The 21,066-nt window shown below is 40.4% G+C and overlaps 1 protein-coding gene across 1 annotated transcript in view; it reads right to left on the reverse strand.

The window, feature by feature from the left end:
* Positions 1 to 21,066, reverse strand: part of WDR7 (WD repeat domain 7) — a 248,113-nt gene that overhangs the window by 55,563 nt on the left and 171,484 nt on the right. Inside the window, 4 exon segments of the mRNA XM_032213469.1 lie at positions 1,121 to 1,203; positions 3,739 to 3,888; positions 5,875 to 5,992; positions 19,752 to 19,938. Of these exon segments, the coding sequence (XP_032069360.1) occupies positions 1,121 to 1,203; positions 3,739 to 3,888; positions 5,875 to 5,992; positions 19,752 to 19,938 (538 nt within the window).

Consider the following 21,066-nt stretch of genomic DNA (forward strand, 5'->3'; position numbering starts at 1 on the left):
GACATATACTCTTTTACTAGAAAAGTTGTTTGATCTCCGCACTGGAAGGAAGGCTTACCAAGTTGTGGGGGTATATGGTGGTATCTGGAATAATTTCGTATCTTAAAAGTAAACCTGATACAGAATTTGAGTTTGGAAACCATTCCTAGACTACAAAGGAACATACGGATTTGTACCACACACACAGGTCAAATTTGGTTTCTTTCTGTTTTAGAGTCTGTGCTTCAATTTTATAGGATTTTCAAATCAGAATGGACTTTTAGTCATATGGATAGATTTTTCCAATCACAGTCAGTGATTTATACCAATTTGATCATGGTTAGTGATATTCATACTTTAATGCTTGGAGTTTAATACTGATTTTTTTCCCAGTCTTTGAAATCACATAATATATTCAGTTACTTTTAATTAACTAATGATATATTGGAAAATGAAACCCTCCATTCCGTTTGTAAATCCCTTATGCATTTGTTTGTATATTGTTCACTTAATCTCTTTCCTCCTCCTTTTTCTTTGGCAGTTTTGTAGAATTTTTATCTTGTACCAGCCAACCTGTGACCTGTTGGCTCATTCTTCTTTCTACACGTCAGTTCACATTGTCTCCCATCTCTTTATGACTCTCAGGAGAGCCCCAATGAGCCAATACCTCTTCCTCCTTGGCCAACTGACAGAACTGCCTGGCACTTTGCTGGGAGGGAGGGAGAAGGATGAAAAAGCCTACAAAATATTCCCTTACAGATTAGTGGTGGGTTCCTACCAGTTCAGACCGGTTCAGACGAAATGGTAGGCGTTTGATGGCCTGGGTTGCTGGAACTGGCAGTGATCCAGGCATACCACGCCCCTGAACTGGTTCTCCGGGTGGCACCTATGGAGCCGCCATCTTGTTTTTGGGTTCTGCGCATGCATAGAACAATTTTTATTATACTGCACATGCGCGACAGCATGCCCATGGGTGAACTGGCTGTAGTGGCTGCCAGAACCCGCCCCTGTTACAGATGGAAGGGAAACTGGGACGTTACTCTCAATCTGTGTGGATATATCATCAATATGGTAAGCTTCTCTGTTGTAACAACTGTTCACTGCTAATTTTGATACTCGCAGGATCCTATTATGATCCTACCTGCAGATAGCTGGAAAGCACTCCTGCAGTCCCTTCTTCTTGACTAATGAGCCTTCAAGACAATACATGATGATGTCCATTACCTATGGATAACAACAAATTATTGTTGACAAATAATTAAATCCTTGCAACAGCATTTTGCAACCGTACTTTGAGGAGCCATAATAAAATGTAGGAAAGAAAACTTCATCTATCATTAGCATATATAGCAGGAATACTGCTAACAACAGGAGTAACATTATAATTCAAGTATCTTTTGTAAGCTGCTCAGATTTCAGTTATTTCAGATTGCTAAAGAAGGCAGCATTCGGAATCCCAATGGAAAGTACTTTCCAGTGGAAGACAAAGTGAAGAGGCTTAACAGACTATATCCCATGCGTTATTCCAATCACATGCAGCAATATTCACACATCAAAGAACTTTCAAGCAGCCTTTGCATCACAAGACTTAAAACATGCAACAGTCTGGATTTGGGGATTTTGGCTATTACATGTAAAAAGAATGCAAATGTGTTAAACTGAGATAGCAATAGCCTCCATGGATTAAACATGGCATACATAGGGAAAGATATTTGTGATTAGTACACTGCCTTATGCTAAATCTGCATCTAGCAGAAATATTGTCTGTGCTGATTATTAACAGCTCTCTGAGCTACCAATGTAATTTTCAGTTGTAGAGAAACCTGGATAGATTGGTGTTCTTTCATGCAAAGCAATACTTTAAATTAACCATGCAGATTGCTTCATGTAGCACTTAAAAGTGTAACTGGGAATGTGTCATTTAGACCAGGGGTCTCCAACGTTGGCAACTTTAAGCCAGGAGGACTTCAACTCCCAGAAATTCTGAGTTGGAAGTCCTCCAGGCTTAAAGTTGCCAAGGTTGGAGACCCTTGTATAGTATCTGATTCACTGTCTAGTACAAGATTCCAAATGAAAAGATCCCCAACAGATGGCTGTCCATGACCATCCACTCTTTGGAAAGCTTTAGTGAAAGGGATAACCTTTCTGGTAATTGATCCATTGTTAGATCTAGTCTTCCTTTTAGAAAGGTTTTCCTATCATTCAGCCTGAATCTAACTTCCTTCAGATTCTAACTTCACAAGCCTTCATGTTCTTGAAGAGAGATAGCCTATGCCCAGTCAGTTGACTTTTTTGAAACTAAACCTACCCTGGTCCCTCAAGTCAGAAGACTTAGTTTCCAGGAGCCATTTCATCCATTTCCTTTTACGAGTTTGTTCTAGTTTGCCTGAATCTTTCTCAAAATATGATGTCCAGAATATATGCAGCAAGTGTGGTCCATCTAATATAGAATACAAGGAAACTATTTCTATGATTTGAAAACTATTTCTACTGTGCCTTGTGAGTGACCATGTCTCACTGCTGACTCATATTCAGCTTGTGATCAAATACTGTATATTCTCCTCCTCCTCCTTCTATTTCCTCCTCCTCCTCCTCCTCCTCCTCCTCCTCCTCCTCCTCCTCCTCTTCTTCTTCCTCTTCTTCTTCTTCCTCCTCCTCCTCCTCTTCTTCTTCCTCTTCTTCTTCTTCCTCCTCCTCTACTTCTTCTTTTGCTTCTTTTTCCTCTTCTTCTTCCTCCATGTCACTCATCGGCTGTTGGCGATTAGGTTGGCAATCCTATTTTTATCAACAGCCGCAAGAAAAAGTGCTGCTGAGTTTTGTCCAAACCAGTCCCTTAGATTTTGAAGCTATGATGTTCTTCTTCTGCCTGAACCTAGTTTGCCTTCAATCTTTCCCTGCAGGATTAAGTGAAGTATGCCATATTTTTCCAGGTGTTACGTCACATGTCTGAAATATTCTAACTTTCACTTTTTAATGGCTTTGATGATTTTCCTTGGCTTTCCCAGGTGGCTTATCACCTCCTCATTCTTTTCTTACATACTGTTATCAAGTCAGGTATCTCCTTCCCTATTAATATGTATCTGACTTCTTTTTCCTAGATGATGGGCATTGTCGCTGTCAAATTTCACTCTATTGCTTTTAGTTTTCCACTATAACTCATAAATATCATTGAATGGTAGCTACCCAATCCCTTTTGCACCATCAGCCAAGAATTCCAGGATTTTGCACAATTTTTCTGATATTTCAAATCTCTACTCAGAGAAATGATGAGTTAACCCTCTCCCCTACACAATTGTTTGACTAAATCTGTTACTTGGGCTAGAATGTTTACAGGACACAGTAATTTCCTTTCCATGACCCAGTTAAGAACGTTGTGGGAATACCAGCTTTGAAAATAGTTTTACACCCACCCATATTGAAATCTCGTTTGACCCTCAATTAATTTGCTAAATGTTGTGTGGCACGTTGCCAAATGCTCTAGTGAAATCAAAGTAGAGTCTATCTGCAACATTTCAACAATCTATTAAGAAAGTCATTCAATCAAATGTTTTAAAAAACAATATTAGTCTGGTAAGACGTGCTGACCTTTCGTAAGCACTTAAATCATTTAATGCCTTTGAAATGATTTTGCAATGACAATGATCTGTTGTACCAACAGGTAGACCAATGCAAAGGCTCTTATCTTCTTCAATACAGGATAAACTCAAACATAAATACCAACTGTTATTAGCATGTAAGCATAATAAAATATTGACATACCTCTACAAGAAGATCCACAACATCTGTTGGCATTTTTTCAATAAGGATTTCAATAACCCTCAGAATTTCTCCCTTTGCTCGAGCCAAGGTGGTGGTATGAATATTTTGTTGAGACTGTGTATTAGCTTGAAGAGCAGTGTGCCTGTGTACCTACAAAAACAGAGGTATTTAAGAGTTAATTTGTAAGCTGCCCAGCATCTCCTTATACAGGAGATGAGTGGCATAAATATTGAAAATCTTCTATATATAAAAAAATGGCTGTGCGTGTGTATGTTCCAGCATAACTCTGGAACGCCTCAAGCAATTTCAACCAAACTTGGTACACAGATTACTTAAACTCTGCAAACAAACACTGTGGGCGTAAGACACTCCTAACACCCCTAGGGGTGTGTGTTCTATTTTAAGATACAACCTGTTGTGCCTTCAAATGGTTTCTACCATACTGCCTTAAAATGGATTTTACTGTACAGCGCTGTGGAGTTGCCATGGAAACAGCTTCACAGTACTCCACAAGGAGCAAGGGGGGAAATCCAAAATTAGAAATTGTGGTGACATTCATGGAAGAAGGGTTGGGATAAATAAATATCCAGTAGCACCAGGTTAACAGGTAGTATTGAATAATAAAGAATATTTAGAATATTTAAAATATGAAGATATTTTCTATTAAAATTTCCTGGGTTCACAATCATAAGTAGAAGAAAACATTAGGGTTTTGTTTATTACTCTGCTTTTGCTAATGTATACATGGCCCAGTTTGTCAACGTTATGGAATATTCAGTGCTTCAACTATACCTTAATAAGTTATTGTTGCAAATGAGTCCAAATACATATTCATTTAGTGTAGTTGAGATTATTGTTCCACATGTTTAATTAGAACATATATGCTCAGAAGTACTGGGAATTAATTCATCATAACTTGTGGATTTCGAAGCTCTAATTTGCAATACAAATGCCAGGTTCAGAAAATCAGGTCTACACGTGAAGGGCAATTAAATTGATTTATTGCTAAACTGTCTATTGACAGGAAACTTCTCAACTAATGGTCAGGACCCGCTAAGAGTTAGATAAGGGTCAACAGAATCTAAGGGTTTAGTTTTCTTGTTGCTACAAAATGATTCTAGCCTGATTCTTATTTTCACTCTGGTCCCAGGTTCTGACATTCCATCTCATACAACTCACCCTTAAAGGATTTTTACAAGGTTAGCCATCTATATTCTGCATAATCTAATTGGGCAAATGAGCTCAATCTAGGAACACTGCAATTAATTAAGTCAAAATTATACTATCACTATAGATTAGGAAATACATTGTGTTTGTTGACAGTCCTCTTCAAGTCTTCTAATAGATACCTGTTTATATTTGTACTAACATGGGGTAAATTACTTACATTTATAATCTACTTTTAATGACCCCATAGTCTGGGCAACTGAATGGAGCGGAGTGTTTACTGCCCTTCCTGCCGCCAATGTGGAGTTATATTCAGCAAATATGTTCTCATTGTGCCCATTGTGCCGAAGGCGCACGGAACGCTGTTACCTTCCCACAAAATATTTTTTTCTACTTGCATTTTTACATGCTTTCCAACTGCTAGGTTGGCAGAAACTGGGACAAGTAATAGGAGCTCACTCCGTTATGCAGCGCTACAGATTCGAACTGCCGACCTTTCTGATCGACAAGCCCAGCGTCTTAGCCACCAAGCCATCACATCCCTACAGTTTTACTATTGTTTTACTATATGTAGTATTTATATCAGTTTTACTATAAAGTGACAAAAGAAATGTTATGTAAAAACAGTATCCCATTTTCATCTAGAGTCGGCAATCTAGAGTTCCAGAGACTAATAAATATGGCCATCCATTTGTTTTGGGGATATAAAGCCTAAGAGAAGCATTCTTTTTCTCCTCTTTTCTATTTCAGAAAAACCCATATGTTTTGCAAAGAGGCATTGCAACTGGAGAGACGTTGAAATCTACCACCTCTTGCACGCCTAGATGCAAATTCAGATATACATGAAATCGAACCATTTTGAAAGGAAGGGGAAAAAGCCAGTAGATGCTCAAATGTTTCTTGTTGCTAAACAATGAAGGCATTGTTCCTCCTGAGGGGAAGCGACACGGGCAAAGGTCTCCTGCTTACCTCCTTGGCAATAGTGGTGATGAAAGCGGGTGGCCTCGCCGTGGCAATGAGGGAGAGAGCGTGTCGTGCAGAGCGGGCGGAGTCCGCTGCTGGACTCAGAGGCAGCCCCATTTTGATGCTAATCAGAGATCAGACAAAGAAGGAAGGGTGGTGGTGCGGGGGGGGGGGAGAAAGAAAAGAAGCATTAGAAATATAGACTGAAAAGATTAGACACAGCTTATAATGTCAGTTCAAGGTCAACGGGAGCACTCAAACAGTTAGAATATAATGGACTCCCAACAATGAGCAGTGATTAGAAGTCAGGGTGTTCTAGCAACTAATACAAAATCAAATAATTAACCGTGAAGATTGAAAACAGTATGTGCATCTGTCCAAAGTGTTAAAAAGGCCTTGTTAACAAATTATCTAGCTGTAGTACTGAATACATATCAAGAACCAAGATCAACACAAATGTATACTGCCATGCCAAAACAACAACAACAACAACACATTTTACATCTCAGCTAAAGTTTAAGGAGCAGCGTGAACATAAACCTGCTGTTAGTTATGGCTATACCAGTCAACCCATCATATTTTCGGAATAGCTGACATTGGAACTGCTGATTTTAGCATGGCCATCCTCTTTCCAAGTACAATTATTCTTTTTTTTTTATAAAGGTGCCATTTGTAGCAAATACAGAACTTAGATCAGAAATCACCTACAGCACATTGCAGGGACAAAGAAAAGGCAGAATAACGGCTTCTTTCCCACATGTCCAATGAGTTCACTCTGACATACCAAGAAGCAGGAAACAGAAAATGTGCAAGTCTGATCAAATTCAAATACTTCAATAGTAACAGATTGGAATTCTATGCAGTCATTAGTACTGCATTTGCCCCTGTGGTTGTCCCAAAGGTGTTTTTTTTTGGGGGGGGAAGGCAACTGGACTTTCTTTTTTTCTTTCGAAGACGTTTCCTTCTCATCCAAGAAGCTTCCTCAGCTCTGACAGGATGGTGGGGAATGGAAAGGCTGGGGGAAAAAAAAAACACCTTTGGGACAACTCTGATCTGGGTGACTGAGAATCTCTACAAACTTTGACCCTGTGGATGGTTTTATGTACTCTGGGCCTTTCCAAGTGGGGGCACAGCCTGAGAACCAAAACCTAGCATGGTAGGTGTAAAGAGCATTAAAACATATCCTAGTTTTCCCTCCATTGTCCCCCAAAGTGCTTTTTCAAGAGACAAATGGACTTCCTGGTTTTGCTTTGAAGATGTTTCGCTCCTCATCCAAGAAGCTTCTTCAGCCCCGGCTGGATGGTGGGGAATGGGAACTCTCTAGCATCCAGCCAAAGCTGAAGAAGCTTCTTGGATGAGAAGCGAAATGTCTTCAAAGAAAAAAACCAGAAAGTCTGGTTGCCTTTTGAAAAAGCACCTTTGGGACAATCATGACCTGGATGACTGAGAATCTCCGTCAGATATTTTCCCTCCATTGTCATCTGAGGGTACCAAAGTGTAGGTGTAAACCGGTGATGGGATTCAAACATTTTTTACTACCGGTTCTGTGGACGTGGCTTGGTGGGCGTGGCAGGGGAAGGATACTGCAAAACCCCATTCCCTCCCCACCCCACTAACTTGCTTTCCAGCTTAGTCCTCCTGTTCAGAGCAACAAAAGAAGACTGGCTGGGTGGCAGCGGGGGCGGGCCAGCCTATTTGCAGGTTCTTCAAACTACTCAAAATTTCCGCTACCGGTTCTCCAGAACCTGTCAGAACTGGCTGAATACCACCTCTGTTGTAAACCCATTTTCTCAATCTCCAGTGAGTTTGCTCAAGGTTACTGTTTGATTTCTTTCAAACAATAGTATGTTCCCCTTCACACAGGCGGCCTGAGGACTAATCAGTTGGGCAGAAGGGGGCAGCTACAATATACATATATTGTTAGTTAGGGCCACATCTTAAGGACTTCCAGTGCCAGTTAACAAACTCCAGTGAATAATTGTTAGAGACTTTTGATCATGGGAACATAATTTGTTGGTGGAAGGAACCTCAACTAAAAACTAAAAACTAAGAAAATACTTAAAAGGAAAATGTAGGAGATCACCAGACAGAGTCCAAGGAAGAGGTCAAATGTGTCATCAGTTCCAAGTCCCTTCGTGCTCAAAAGAGATATAAGTCCAACCCACCTTAAATTCTCTTATCTACCACCTATTTGCATTGACTGTTAGTAGTTCAGAGAGCTTTAGCATACAATAAACCTATATTCTGTGCCTGGACTCCTGATTTTCTGCACTTGACAGGAAAGACAGGTTAGAGTGAATGTGTTTTCACAAATGAGAATAACAGATCGTCTTTTTTACTTGGATATTTCAGAATTTCAGATGACCATCACTATCTATTTAAACAGTAATACCTACAGGTAGTCCTCATTTACTGATGGTTTGTTCGGTGCCCGAAGTTACCATGCCCTGAACAAGGAGACTTACTGCCAGTCCTCAAAGTTGCAGCTGTTGCAACATCCCTGCAGTCACACAATTGTGATTCTGCCACTTGGCAACCAATGTGCAGTACATTTACAAACGATCGCAGTGACTTTCTGTCACACAATCGACATGTACAACCTTTTGCAGCAGCTCCCCAAAAGTCAAATCAATGGGGAAGCTGGCGGGAAGTCGCAAGTCACAGTCATGTGACAATACACTTAGCAACTTTGTGGTGATTCGCTTCACGACTACATACAGGCAGAACTGACAAACGGCCGTCACAAGAATCAGTCCATTATTCCCAATGGAAACGCACGCTGCAACTTTTGTAGTGTTTAAAGAGCCGTGCGCTGTTTACATTTCCGTTCCCAATTTGAGTCTACGTGAATATTTTCTCATCGTTTTCTCTCACCAATCTGTCACGTTAGATATGGACCAATTTTGAGAGGCTGAGCGGAGGTGGGTGGATGCTGGGCAGAAACACCAGAAAGAAGCAATTAATTTAAAATGCAATCTCCTTAATGTACCTTTCTCGTGTTTTATGACTTTCAGAGCTAAAAAAAAAACACCCCGGAATGTATTCTTTTCCTCCTCCCTCTTCCTGATGGGAAGGCATAGATTTTTCTGAAAGCAACAGGCTCCTTATTAATTCATTAATGACACTCTCTAGTGTTAGTATGTGGCCAGAGATTAGCCCCCTCCTGTAGCTGAGCCAGCTGGTCTATCGGAGCAAGAACTGCGCATGAAGGAGCAGGCACACTGCCTCGAAACCCAGGGCCAAATCAAAAGCAGATGCAAAGCTAATACGAACAAGGGAGTGTTGAGTTGGTCGGCCCTACAGTCGGGATTTTCATTGAGGGATTTTTTTCTCTCCTCTGCAGGGCCAATACAAAGAGCGTCTTCCACGCATGCAAGGTTGCTGTGATGCAGGAGACCTGCTGATAGTAAGAGTAATAAATGTCACTGTAGCTTGTGTGTATGGATTTGGGCAAGGATCACGGGGACAATAGTGGGACATCTGCTGTGCAGAGAGAGAGAGAGAACTCGGTTCTGTCAAAGGGATCAGACAGCAGCTGAGGAAGCCTCCTCTGCAGAAGGAAAGAAAAACGCAAAACCAGAGGAGAGGATTGTGGGCTAGAGGTGCAAATAAATTGACCTGGGGCAAGGGCAGTTTTCTTATATCCATCGGGTATTTATTTTTTAATTATTTATATCCTGTCTTTTTTTTAAATTATAAATAAGTCAAAACACACAGGATACAAGCATGCAGAGAATGGCTTCGGAAGCCCCCCCTCAAACTCTTTACCAGTCACAGCCATATGAGATACATGTACTCTTTTTGATAATAAAGTGACACCTCATATTTGTGATGTGTGTGTGTGTTTGTGTGTGTTTCTGGTGTGGGTGTATTTTTGTTCTCTCCTTGTACATTTAGGCGAGAATGTGCACTGGGGAGCATGAATGAAGCTTGATGTGATTAGAAGGGAAGAAAGCTAAGAATGGATGAAGTCAACAATACTGTGAACTGTTATCCAACTGACTGCTACATAGGGATGTACTGAGGGAGCTTTTCTACAATATTTTTCCCTGTTGGCATTGGATGAATCTGATCCATTGCTCTTTCATTCATTAACTTTCCCCACCACAACAAATTTTATCCATTCTGTTCAGTTTCTGAATAAGGTTAGTGAACCTGGTAAACAATAACAGAAGTACCACAAGCATATGAGTCACCAGAGGTACCGGGTAGCTTACTATTTCTTTAAAATATTGTCAATCTCGTTAAACAAAGTGAGAGAGGGAGGGAGAGAGGAGGAAGGGTGCGAGGGTGTGTGGGAGGAAGGGAGGGAGGAAGGAAGGGAGGAAGGAAGGGAGGAAAGAGGAAGGGTGTGAGTGTGTGGGAGGAGGGAGGGTGTGTGAGAGGGAGGATGGAAGGGAGAGAAGGAGGAGGGTATGGGAAGAAGGAAGGAAGGGAGGGAGGGAGGGGGAAAGCTGTGTGGGAGGGAGGAACGGAGGGAAGGAGGGAGGAAGGAAGGGAGAGAGGGAGGGAGGGAGGAGGAAGGGAGGAAGGGAGGGAGAGAGAGAGAGGCAGGAGGAAGGGTGTGGGTGTGTGGGAGGAAAGGAGGAAGGGTGTGTGGGAGGAAGTAAAGAAGAAAGGAAGAATACACACACACACACACACACACACACACACACACACACACACACACACACACCATGTTTTCCCGAAAATACGAACTGTCCTGAAACTAACGCCTTGCCACATTTCTTGCGTGGGCAAAAATATAAATCCATCCCCGAAAATAAATCCCCTGGAAAACCCTGCCTCTCTTGCCAGGCGGAGCACCGCTCATCGATCTAGCGGTATCCCGAAGGTGCCAAGCCGGTGGAGCTGGGGGGGGGGGAGGCGCTCACGTTGTTTGCTGCCTTTGAGATACCGCTAGGTTGGGCAGTGGCATTCTGCCTGGCTGGAGGGGGAGTTGCCAGGTGGCTACTCTCTTGCGAGCAGGCTCCCGAAGAGCTGGGCACAGCCTCAGGGGCAAAGCAGCCATGATGTAACCACTCTCACAAGCAGCCGCCCGGCAAATCCCCTCTCCAGCCGGGCAGAGTGCCATTCACTGACCTAGGGGGTATCACTAAGGCACCAAGCCACGTGGTGCTCTGCCCGCCTCCCAACTCCCACAGCATGGCATATTTGGGATACCCCTGAGGTCAGTGCATGGAGCTCTGCCCAGTTGGAAAGGGGGGTTGTGTGAGCACGTGTTCCACCCCCAGCCTCACAAAGCCCTTGTGCAACTCTCCCAGGGCATCGCTGCCGCCCGCCGCCACCATGCTCCGAGGATAACTTCCAAACTCCAAAAATCGGCTGCTGAGTCTTCTAGCATCGGCCACTCTAAGAGTGCTCTCTGTCCGGAAGACTCTCTGTCCGGCAGCCAGCCCACCACTTCTAGAGCTGCTTCGCCCCTGAGGCTGTGCCTGGCTCTTCAGGAGCCTGCTCACAAGGGAGCAGCCGCCTAGCAATCCCAAAACAATAAGCACTCCCTGATAATAAGTCCAAGGCCATATTTCATGCTGCAAAAGAAAATAAGACCCTGTCGTATTTTCGGGGAAACACGGTCTATATTTGTTTTCGTAGATTTTCACGGATGTAGGTTTGCTGGTCTTGTTGTATTCGGGTCTTTTCCCGTGTAAGATTGAGATTGTCTTGGCAACGTTTCGGCGAGGTCTCACTCGCCATCTTCAGGCTGATGTTTTCGGCTTTGTGTTGGTGTGAGTAAAGCGTGGTTGGAGCTGCTTTCTATAAATCTTGGTGGGGGTGTGTGGAGTGCTGGCTTTGTTTCAGTAAGTGGATTGATTGGCTGTATCATGATTGGTAGATTGGTGCTGATTGGTGCTGTCTGTCTGTCCGTTGTTGTTTTGTATTGTAATGGCCTGGGTGGTGGGTGGAGTTCGTTTGTTGACTAGGGCTGGTTTCTAGATGTCTGGTAGGCGGGAGGTATCATCGCGTTTATTCATGTTGTGGGGGTGTTTCTCTATTTCAATGGCTTCCATAATTATTGCCTTGTTGAAGTGTTCAGTTGAAGTGGAAAAGGGAGGATTTTTTTCTTTTTTTCTTACTGCGTTCTTGTGTTCTGCGATGCATGCATTTATTCTCCTATTAGTTTGTCCTATGTATGTTGCAGGGTAGATTTTGCATGGTATTTCGTAGACTCCTTGGTTTTCTAGCTGGATTTTGTCTTTGGGGTTTCTTAAGATGTTGGCTATTTTTTGGTCAGTGTTGAAGGCTGTCTGTGTTTGTGGAGAATTTTGCCGATTTTATCTGTGGTGCCTTTGATGTAAGGGAGGAGGGTGATGCCGTTGTCCTGTTCTGTGTCTTGGTTCTTGGGGGGGAGTATCCCTTTAGATTAGGTTGGTAATTGTTTTTCTTTGGAATCCGTTGGAGAGTAATACGTTTGTGAGAGTGTGTAATTCAGTTTTCAGGTGGTCTTTGTCGGCTAGGCGTTTGGTTCTGGAGATGAGGGTCTTGGCTAGAGAGTTGATCTGTGCAGGGTGGTGATGGGATTGTGCGTTTAGGCAGTGGTTGGTGTGTGTTTTTTTCTGGTAGATGGTGTGTCCTAGGGAGCCATTGGTTTTTGGGGAGATTAGGACATCCAGAAAGGGAAGTTGGTTGTTAGCTTCTATTTCCATAGTGAATTGTATTTTGGGGTGTAGGCTGTTGAGATATGTGAGGAAGTTGTCCAGTTTTTCTTTCCCATGTGCCAAATTACGAAAGTATCATCTATATATCTAAGCCAGAGTTTGGGTTTGTGTTCAGATTTATTTAAGGCGTTAGTTTCAAAATGTTCCATGTATAATTTTGCGATGGCGAGTGAGAGGGGTGATCGCATGGGTGTTCCTTCTATCTGTTTGTATCTTTGTCCATTATGGATGAAGTATGTGTTGGTTAGGCAGTGGTTGGTCAGGTCCAGGATGTGTTTAGGGGGGTTGTGTTTGTTCTGGATAGCTGTCAAGGCTTCTTTTATAGGTACTTGGGTGAAGAGGGTTATGACATCGAAGTTCACGAGTAGGTCACTGGGTTTTAGGTTTTGTTTCTTTATTGTTTCTATGAAGTGGAGTGAGTTTTGTACGTGTGAGGTGATGGTTTCTGCGTAGGGTTGGCGTTGTTTTGTGAAGAATTTGGCAAGATTCTGTAGAGATGAGCCTATGGAGCTGACTATGGGTCTGAGTGGTGTTCCTTCTTTGTGCATCATGGGGAGGCCATAGAGTTTGGGGCATCTGGAAGATTTCTCTCTGGGGATGATTCTTTGGTGGATCTCTTCACTTATGGGAGAGGCTTTTATTTTGGATATGGTGTTTTTTTCCAGGTAGGTGGTAGGGTTTAGAGTTTAGAGGTTTGTAAGCGGGATCTTGGAGTAGGTTGGATAGTTTGGCTTGGTAGTCAGATGTGTTCATCACCACTGCGGCGTTATCTTTGTCTGCTGGGAGAATGATTGTTGTCTTTCCTCAGGTTGGTGAGTGCTTTTTGTTCTTCTTGCTGTAAGTTGCTTCTGGGTGGATTACTGGAGCAAAGGACGTTGGTGACTGCAAGTCTGATTTTATTGGCTTCATCTGGGTTGATTTTGGTGAGTGTAGGTTTAGGGGCAAAGTTTACTCACACAAACAGAAAGCCAAAAACACCAGCCTGAAGATGGTGAGTGAGACCTCGCCAAAACGTTGCCAAAACAATCTCAATCTTACACAGGAAAAGACCCGAATACAACAAGACCAGCGTACACACACATGCATGCACGCACATGCACACACACTTGAATTATGGACAAAATTCTGAAATGGAAAGCTCATTATGAATTGATAAAATTCTAAAGTAATTCTATAATTTGTAAAGTTTCCATGGTAGCAAGTCAGACATACAGTACTGAAATTTGCATATATCGTAGAGCATATGCTCTACTATTAACTCACTGAAGTTTCTATGAGAAAAATCATGGATTTTCCTCACGATCCTTTCATTCCCATTTGAAAATACTATAGCTTGACTTAACGGCAAATGACTGGTTTTTCTCTGGTTAGGCAATCCCAGAAGCATATAACTATTAGAATTCTTCTCATATTCAGGCACATTTTGGTACATTTCCATATTAAGGAGTCTTTCACATTCCGCACTTTAACTGGTTATTTTAATGTGAAAATGGAAAGACTTCTGTTTTCATAAAGCTCTCTTGAAAGAAACAGAAGCAAAGCAAGAAACAATACTGGCAAATTCTTTAGGTTAAACCAAATATCTAAATTAATAAATACATTCAGCTGCTTAATTGTACAGCAGTTCATTGGACAAACTACATCCAAGTAAGATGAATTAAACTGCATACTTATGACTGGAAACTGTGGATCAGGACGATTTCTAAAATCTCTTTAAGCATAGAATCAAAGCTGAATAAACACTAGTTAAATACTCTTAATTCTCTGGTGCAGTTAACACATTTCCCATAATTTAAACCTTTCTGGGGAGGAAGTCGAGATGGAGTGGAGGTGGAAATGGAGGCGATGGCAGGGGGAAAGAACTGCCAAAGTGCAAAGAAGAAATTCAAAGATCTGCACACTGCAGCTTAGCTATGTATTTTATTCAACACTTGCGCACACGCGCACACGCGGACACACCAAACACACAAAAAGATAAACACTGCATGTGTTTTCCTTTGTCAATAAATGTGAAGTGATTTTTTTTTTCCCCCTCCGCCTCGGAACCACACGCTCGACATAAAAGCTCCTTTATAAACCATGCTTAACATCACAGACAGAAGTGAGGCAGCTGTGCGCTGTTATTGTGTGCACGGTAAATCAGGCACAAAAAAGGGGCAGCTCAGCAGGGCATCGGGAGGGTAAGATGGACACTTAACCCCCTGTACACATTGTTGCTCCATTTCTTTCCCTCTTAAGTCCCTCTGCAGTCAGTACAGTACCTGTCACGGATGTAACAGGCCATTTTCAATCTAAATCTTGTTATGGATTAATAAGCAAACACTTTCTCGCTTATTATGCAATTTATCATGATGAAAATTGCATCGGTCTCCTCAAGGCTACATGCTGATACATTCATTTATTCAGCAGCTCTGTATACAGAGAGCAATACTAATCTTTATGACAGCTAGAGGTATACCAGGGAGCCTAAAATAGCATCTTGAAAAACTATACTTTGTCTTTATGGAAGCTCTGCTCAAAACAGACACTTACAAAAATCTTACATGGACACATGCCTAGCTCTTCTCTAAGGAGACAAAAATATTTTACTTTCGCAATTCCCAGCTTGGTAGTAATAACATACACTTATTTCCCGTTTCACCGAAACCAGAAATTAAATAATGCCTTACGATTTATCCTCACCTGATATCAGCATCCTCAAACCTAAAAAGTTTGTTTAAGGAAGGTAGCTAGAATGTTCAACAACAACAACAACACAAGAATAATGCAATATAAAGGAACACCATTGCTGAATTGGAGAAAATAATCTGCCCTCAATGTTTTGGGAACGGCACATATGTCCTCTATATAAAGTGGGTAATTTAAGAAAAGGATCACATCTAGGAATCAAAATTTCTGCCAATCAAAATTTAAAACCTGCATTTTCATTTGAGTTCATATAGCTTCAACTTCATATAAAAACATCTGTTCATATAAAAACATATGTTGAGTCTATGACTCTTTGAGGAAAACAATAGGAAAACTTTGATTTGCCCTCAATTAACAAAGAATCAACAACTCTCTTACAAACTTTAAAAATCTGATAGGAAAAAAGCATATCAAGTCAGTCAGATGGAAAATGACTGAAGACATATTCATAAATCCCTTTTAAAAATTAACAAAATTACTTTTGATGATGGGTCATCATCATTATCAAAAAGCTGTAGAATATGAATTTTAAGCAAATGTTACACAGATAAAAACATAATTCTTGTCCTGGAGATGATGTTTCAGTCTCTTTTTTTTCTAAGTAAATAATATCAAATGAGAACACTATACGCAATTCAGACAATAATCTTCAATTTTGCATTAGTTTACTCAAAATGTTTATAATGACCTTAATGATCTCTACTTTCATGATGCTTCTAAATTTATTTTTAATACTGCATTTTAATACATTATTTCCTGTTTTGTGATTCTAAAAATCAGGGTAGAATGTTTAAACATAATTAATATTAATGAGCAGCATCATTGTCCTATGTGTTAAATAATTCAGAAAAGGGACAAAGAATCAAATGAGATAAGCTACATTAGTTGTCTATATTGGCAAAAACTTTAGCTGAATTGGAGAACGCTTAGAGAAAGAAGCTTACCACAGAACATTACAATTTGAATACATTTTGGAAGACAGTGGGGAAAACACAATTAAAAAATCCACTTACTTGAGGTTTTAAAACATTTTCTGACATTTTAGAACAGACTGAAGAAATTTGGTAACAATCAAAAATGTATTTTATTACATACAAGTATCTAAAGATGTGGCACACCTTAGTTGCACAGGAATGAAAGGGAAAGAAATAAAACTCAGCAGTATGACTTTGTCATCCCCAATTCTCTAGAGGGAAATATTAATTTTAAAATACAAACTACATTTCAATATTATATTTTATTATGTCTTTTTTCTAGTATAGTAAAAATTGAGCAACAATGTTATGTTTTATGAGGCAAGAATTAAGCACAGATAATTCAAATTACAGAGAATGATTTTAAAATGATTTTATTACCATCATGGAAAGGATTTTTTCATAGCTCAGAGGATGTGAGCAGAAGGACAATGATTAATTCTTACTTCCTCCATAAAGCAGGAAGATATTTAAGTAAAAATATAATTGTTGCACAATTAGGCTGGAAACTCTTTGGAACGGCTTGGTTTGTCTAAGCACTGTGATAACTGCACAATATTTTTTATATCTTTGTCTATTAAAAATTCTTTTTGTTTTATAGTTTTATTGATTTTTCTTCTCAAGAATTTATCATTTTTTTTTAGATTTGCCTATTTATCAGACACTTCATGATTATATGAAGGCAGCGGATCTTAAGAGATGATACATAAATATTTTATTTTTATACATGGATCAGGATAATTTTCACTACTTTTTAAAATCCTCTGATTAGGTTCTAGAATATTAGAGATAATGCATATTTAATTTTTTGGTTGCATTAAGCATATGTTAAATTCAAAAGGAAGTTATTTAGGTATGATTTTACAATAGCAAGAAAATACATGGATACATGCAATTATGTGAGTGGGGTTTTGAAAAATTAAAACCAAAACGTGTGATTTTTTTCAACTGTTATTGCAAATAGATTCTTCTTCTTATCGTACTTTTTCTGAATTAAAAAAATCTTGCTATGATAAGCTTTTTAAAAATAATCATAATTCATAATGGCATCTACCTTTAGCCTACAGAAGAAGAATGTTACGCCAAGTTAATAATTTTAGAAACAGTTTTGATCATGGTTTATGATTATATCCATCGTGCTATCACATTAATAAAGTAAAGAGTAATAATAGATTATGATCCTTTTCATGCATCTGATATACTCTCCATATATAAAATGGAATGTGTTTAATTTTTCTGCAAATTGTACATAGATGGATCTTATCCATAGGTTTAATATACCATGTTTTACATATCTCAAGTTCATAAACAAAGATCAGACTTATTTACCTGTACTGGTTTTTCTTATATTCTTATATTCTACGCTTGGTCCATACCTGCGGTGATTGTTTTTCCACGTGAATTAATCATATTTTTAATGACTGCAATTAAATTATCTCTGTTATGTTTCTTTGCTTATTTCTCTTTCTTGTTTGCTGTGGATATTGTTGGTTGCCACTCTTCTTTGGAGTGACCAGCCTGACTGGTATGGAAGGAGCTGTTCTGCTTAAGCCCCATAATTCACATTGGATTCTTTACTCTACAGCAGGGGTGTCAAATTCAAGGCCCAGGGATGGATCTGGCTTGTTGGATGCTTAGATCTGGCCCGCAGGGCCAGCCTGAAAATAGTGAAGGACTGGCCCGCAGTTCTTCTGCCAGAGAAAATGGGCTCCCGAGCTCCGTTTTCAGCTGTCATGGCGTCCTGCAACCCTCTGACGATGAAAACGGAGCTCAGGAGGGCCGCACCAGCATCCAGTGACATAATCTTAGAGATGCCTCCAGTGAGATTGTCGAAAAACTGCATAGACAAGGGAAGTTAATATGGGTCATGTGACTGCCTCCATCACCATCAAAATTGAATAAATTGCTCCCCCCCCAAAAAAAAAATTCACAAGGAAGCTCCACAGTGCCCCATAATTAGTTGAACCCAGTGAAGCCTGCCACAAATAAGTAAGAAGGAATAGTAAATAGATTGTAATAGATAACCTTTATAGAAGGAAGAGGAAGGAGGTAGTTGAGGGAGGGTCTGGGAGTGGGACAACCATAGGCCCCAGAATGTAAGCCATCCTCACTCCCAAGTCTCATAGCTTCAATTATTTGTGGTTTTGGTGTCCTTAGTTTCATGTTGGAACATAAATATGTAAAACTATTAATTAAAAAGTCAAAATAATAGCTCTTAAGAATTTCACCACAGAATGGCAACTGACGTTTTTCTGAAAGAAATCAGAAACTCAGGATTTTTGAAAGCTTTCATTAATCTGATTTTTAAATTATATTTCCATGGAAGAATAATCTAGAACAATGTTCTCATTTTTAAAGAAAACATTTTCAGAAAATCACACTCACACACACACACACAATTTATGTCCAGGTAGGTATTTGTTCATCCTCTGTAGAATGTTATGTTACGTCATGCTAAAATTTAACCACTTCAAACAGATTTGAGTGTATTTTTAATAGAACTAAAGGATGGACATATTCTTCTAAATTACCTTGATAGTAAATATGCATATTGACTGCCACTGAAGTCACGATGTATGTGTGAATTAATGGCCTTAACAGGGCGAGATCCAATTGCAGGTCATGAAACAAATATAAATATAAATACAACAGAGAGAGGGAGAGAAGTTTCTCCATTGCTACATTTAAGAAAATAACAATGACATGCCATCAAAAACCAACGAGATGAAGCAAATTCTACTTTAAGCAAAATGGAAAAGATACAGAGAATGTGTAGTTTAGACTCCCGGGGGAGATGAAAAGTTTATTCCCTACTTGTCTCAACTCACAAGCACAATTAAATTGATAAACCATGATTTATTGGTTTAAGATTAATATATTGACATGCTCTCTCTTTGTACCTGCCTTTTCTTCCTGATTTCAGACTACTTATAGTAGAAAAACTATCATGACTTCCTTATGAAGTCTAAACTATAAATGTATGATGGAACTGTTTCCTAGAAACCAGGATACATTTTCGGTGGAAAGAAAGGAACCAATGCATTGAGTGAATTCTGGCTGCAGAGGTAGCTCGGCACCATCAAACTGTATGTGGCTTTGCAGATTGAAATGAACATTTGGAACTGTACCCAGAAGCAAATGAGAAGTTTTGGTGAAATGTGCTCCTGGAAGTGACAGCCAATCCGAAACTGGACTGTTGCAAACGTAATGCAAATGTCTCCATCAGTGGTGAAATTCAATTTTTTTTCTCTACCTGTTCTGTGGGCGTGACTTGGTGGGCGAGGTGTCGCTTGGTGGGCGTGGCTTGGTGGGCATGGCAGGGGAAGGATACTGCAAAATCTCCATTCCTACCCCACTCTGGGGCCAGCCAGAGGTGGCATTTGCCAGTTCTCCAAACTACTCAAAATTTCCGCTACCGGTTCTCTGAACTACTCAAAATTTCCACTACCAGTTCTCCAGAACCTGCTGGATTTCACCTCAGCTCCCCAACAAAAACAAGGGAGGCCCATCATACATAAAACATTTCTTCTCCTTAATCAAATAAGGGATAAGTGCTTACTTTGAAAGTTGCTTTTCGGCATCCGCACAGAGTTCCAAAAGGCCCATCAGCACAGCGGACACGTCCATATAAGGCTCCCACACTGTAAAACCTCTTCCTATGAGGTCAATGGCAGTTCTTCGAATGGTGCTGTGAGGAGGAAGCTTCGGACTGGGAGGTTGCAGCAGGAGATAGGTCAAAGCTTTGCCTGCCAAACGAGACATGTTAGAAAGCCAGAGTTAGGAAAACAAGATCTAAATGTGGGATATTTATGTTCTGGGTAGATTGGAAGCTTATGGGCTTCCTGGTTAAGAGTTCCTCTATTCAGTTCGCAAACTTGGTCCAAGAGTAAAAATGCAGCTCAGCTAAGAATGTTTGTATGTATGTATTATGTATATGTGTGTGTGCATGTGTGTATGCACGTAGGGGTAAAAATAATGGAAAGCAATTCCTTCTTATACCCCATGTGCCATGTGTTGCAATAAGCTATATGTACAGTCATTTGCATTGTGGGAGATGGTGATATCTGTATAAAGGTAAAGGTTCCCCTCGCACATATGTGCTCGTCACATATATGTGCTAGTCGTTCCCAACTCTAGGGAGTAGTCCTCATCTCCATTTTATAGCTGAAGAGACAGTGCTGTCCGAAGACCTCTCCGTGGTCATATGGCAGGCATGACTAATTGGCAAAGGCGCACGGAACGCTGTTACCTTCCCACAAAGGTTGGTCCTATTTTTCTACTTGCATTTTTACATGCTTTAGAACTGCTAGGTTGGCAGAAGCTGGGACAAGTAATGGGAGCTCACTCCGTTACGTGGCACTAGGGACTCGAACTGCCGACCTTTCTGATCAGCAAGCTCAGTGTCTTAGCCACTGAGCTACCATGTCCCTTATATATCCATATAGTCATGCCCTATTTTGATGATTCTATGGGCCAGGTTTCTCCACATATTCCAATTTTGCACTGCTTTGTTGATTTTTCTATGCTCTGGCTGGTGTCAGCTTTGATGATGTCCAGCCATCGTGCTCTTTGGTGGCCTGTTTTCCTTTTACCGCTAACTCTTCCAAACATAATTGTGAGAGAGAATGGATGCTAACTCACAGTATATTAATTCTTGTATAAAATTCAGCTTTACCTTCCTCCACCCTAGGACCCTTAGAATGTGCAGAATTAAAAATCACATAATCCATGATTTTAGAATTAGAATTCAAGGTCTCTGTCAATCAAATGGAAGGAAGCTTAATTAGTTTTCATTTAAGAAGGGGGAGAGAGCGAGCTTGAGATAAAATGGCAAGCAGAAGGCTAAATCTGAGATTTATTTTAACCTGACTTTT

Source organism: Thamnophis elegans, chromosome 3 (genome assembly GCF_009769535.1).
Source record: "Thamnophis elegans isolate rThaEle1 chromosome 3, rThaEle1.pri, whole genome shotgun sequence".
Lineage (NCBI taxonomy): Eukaryota > Metazoa > Chordata > Lepidosauria > Squamata > Colubridae > Thamnophis > Thamnophis elegans.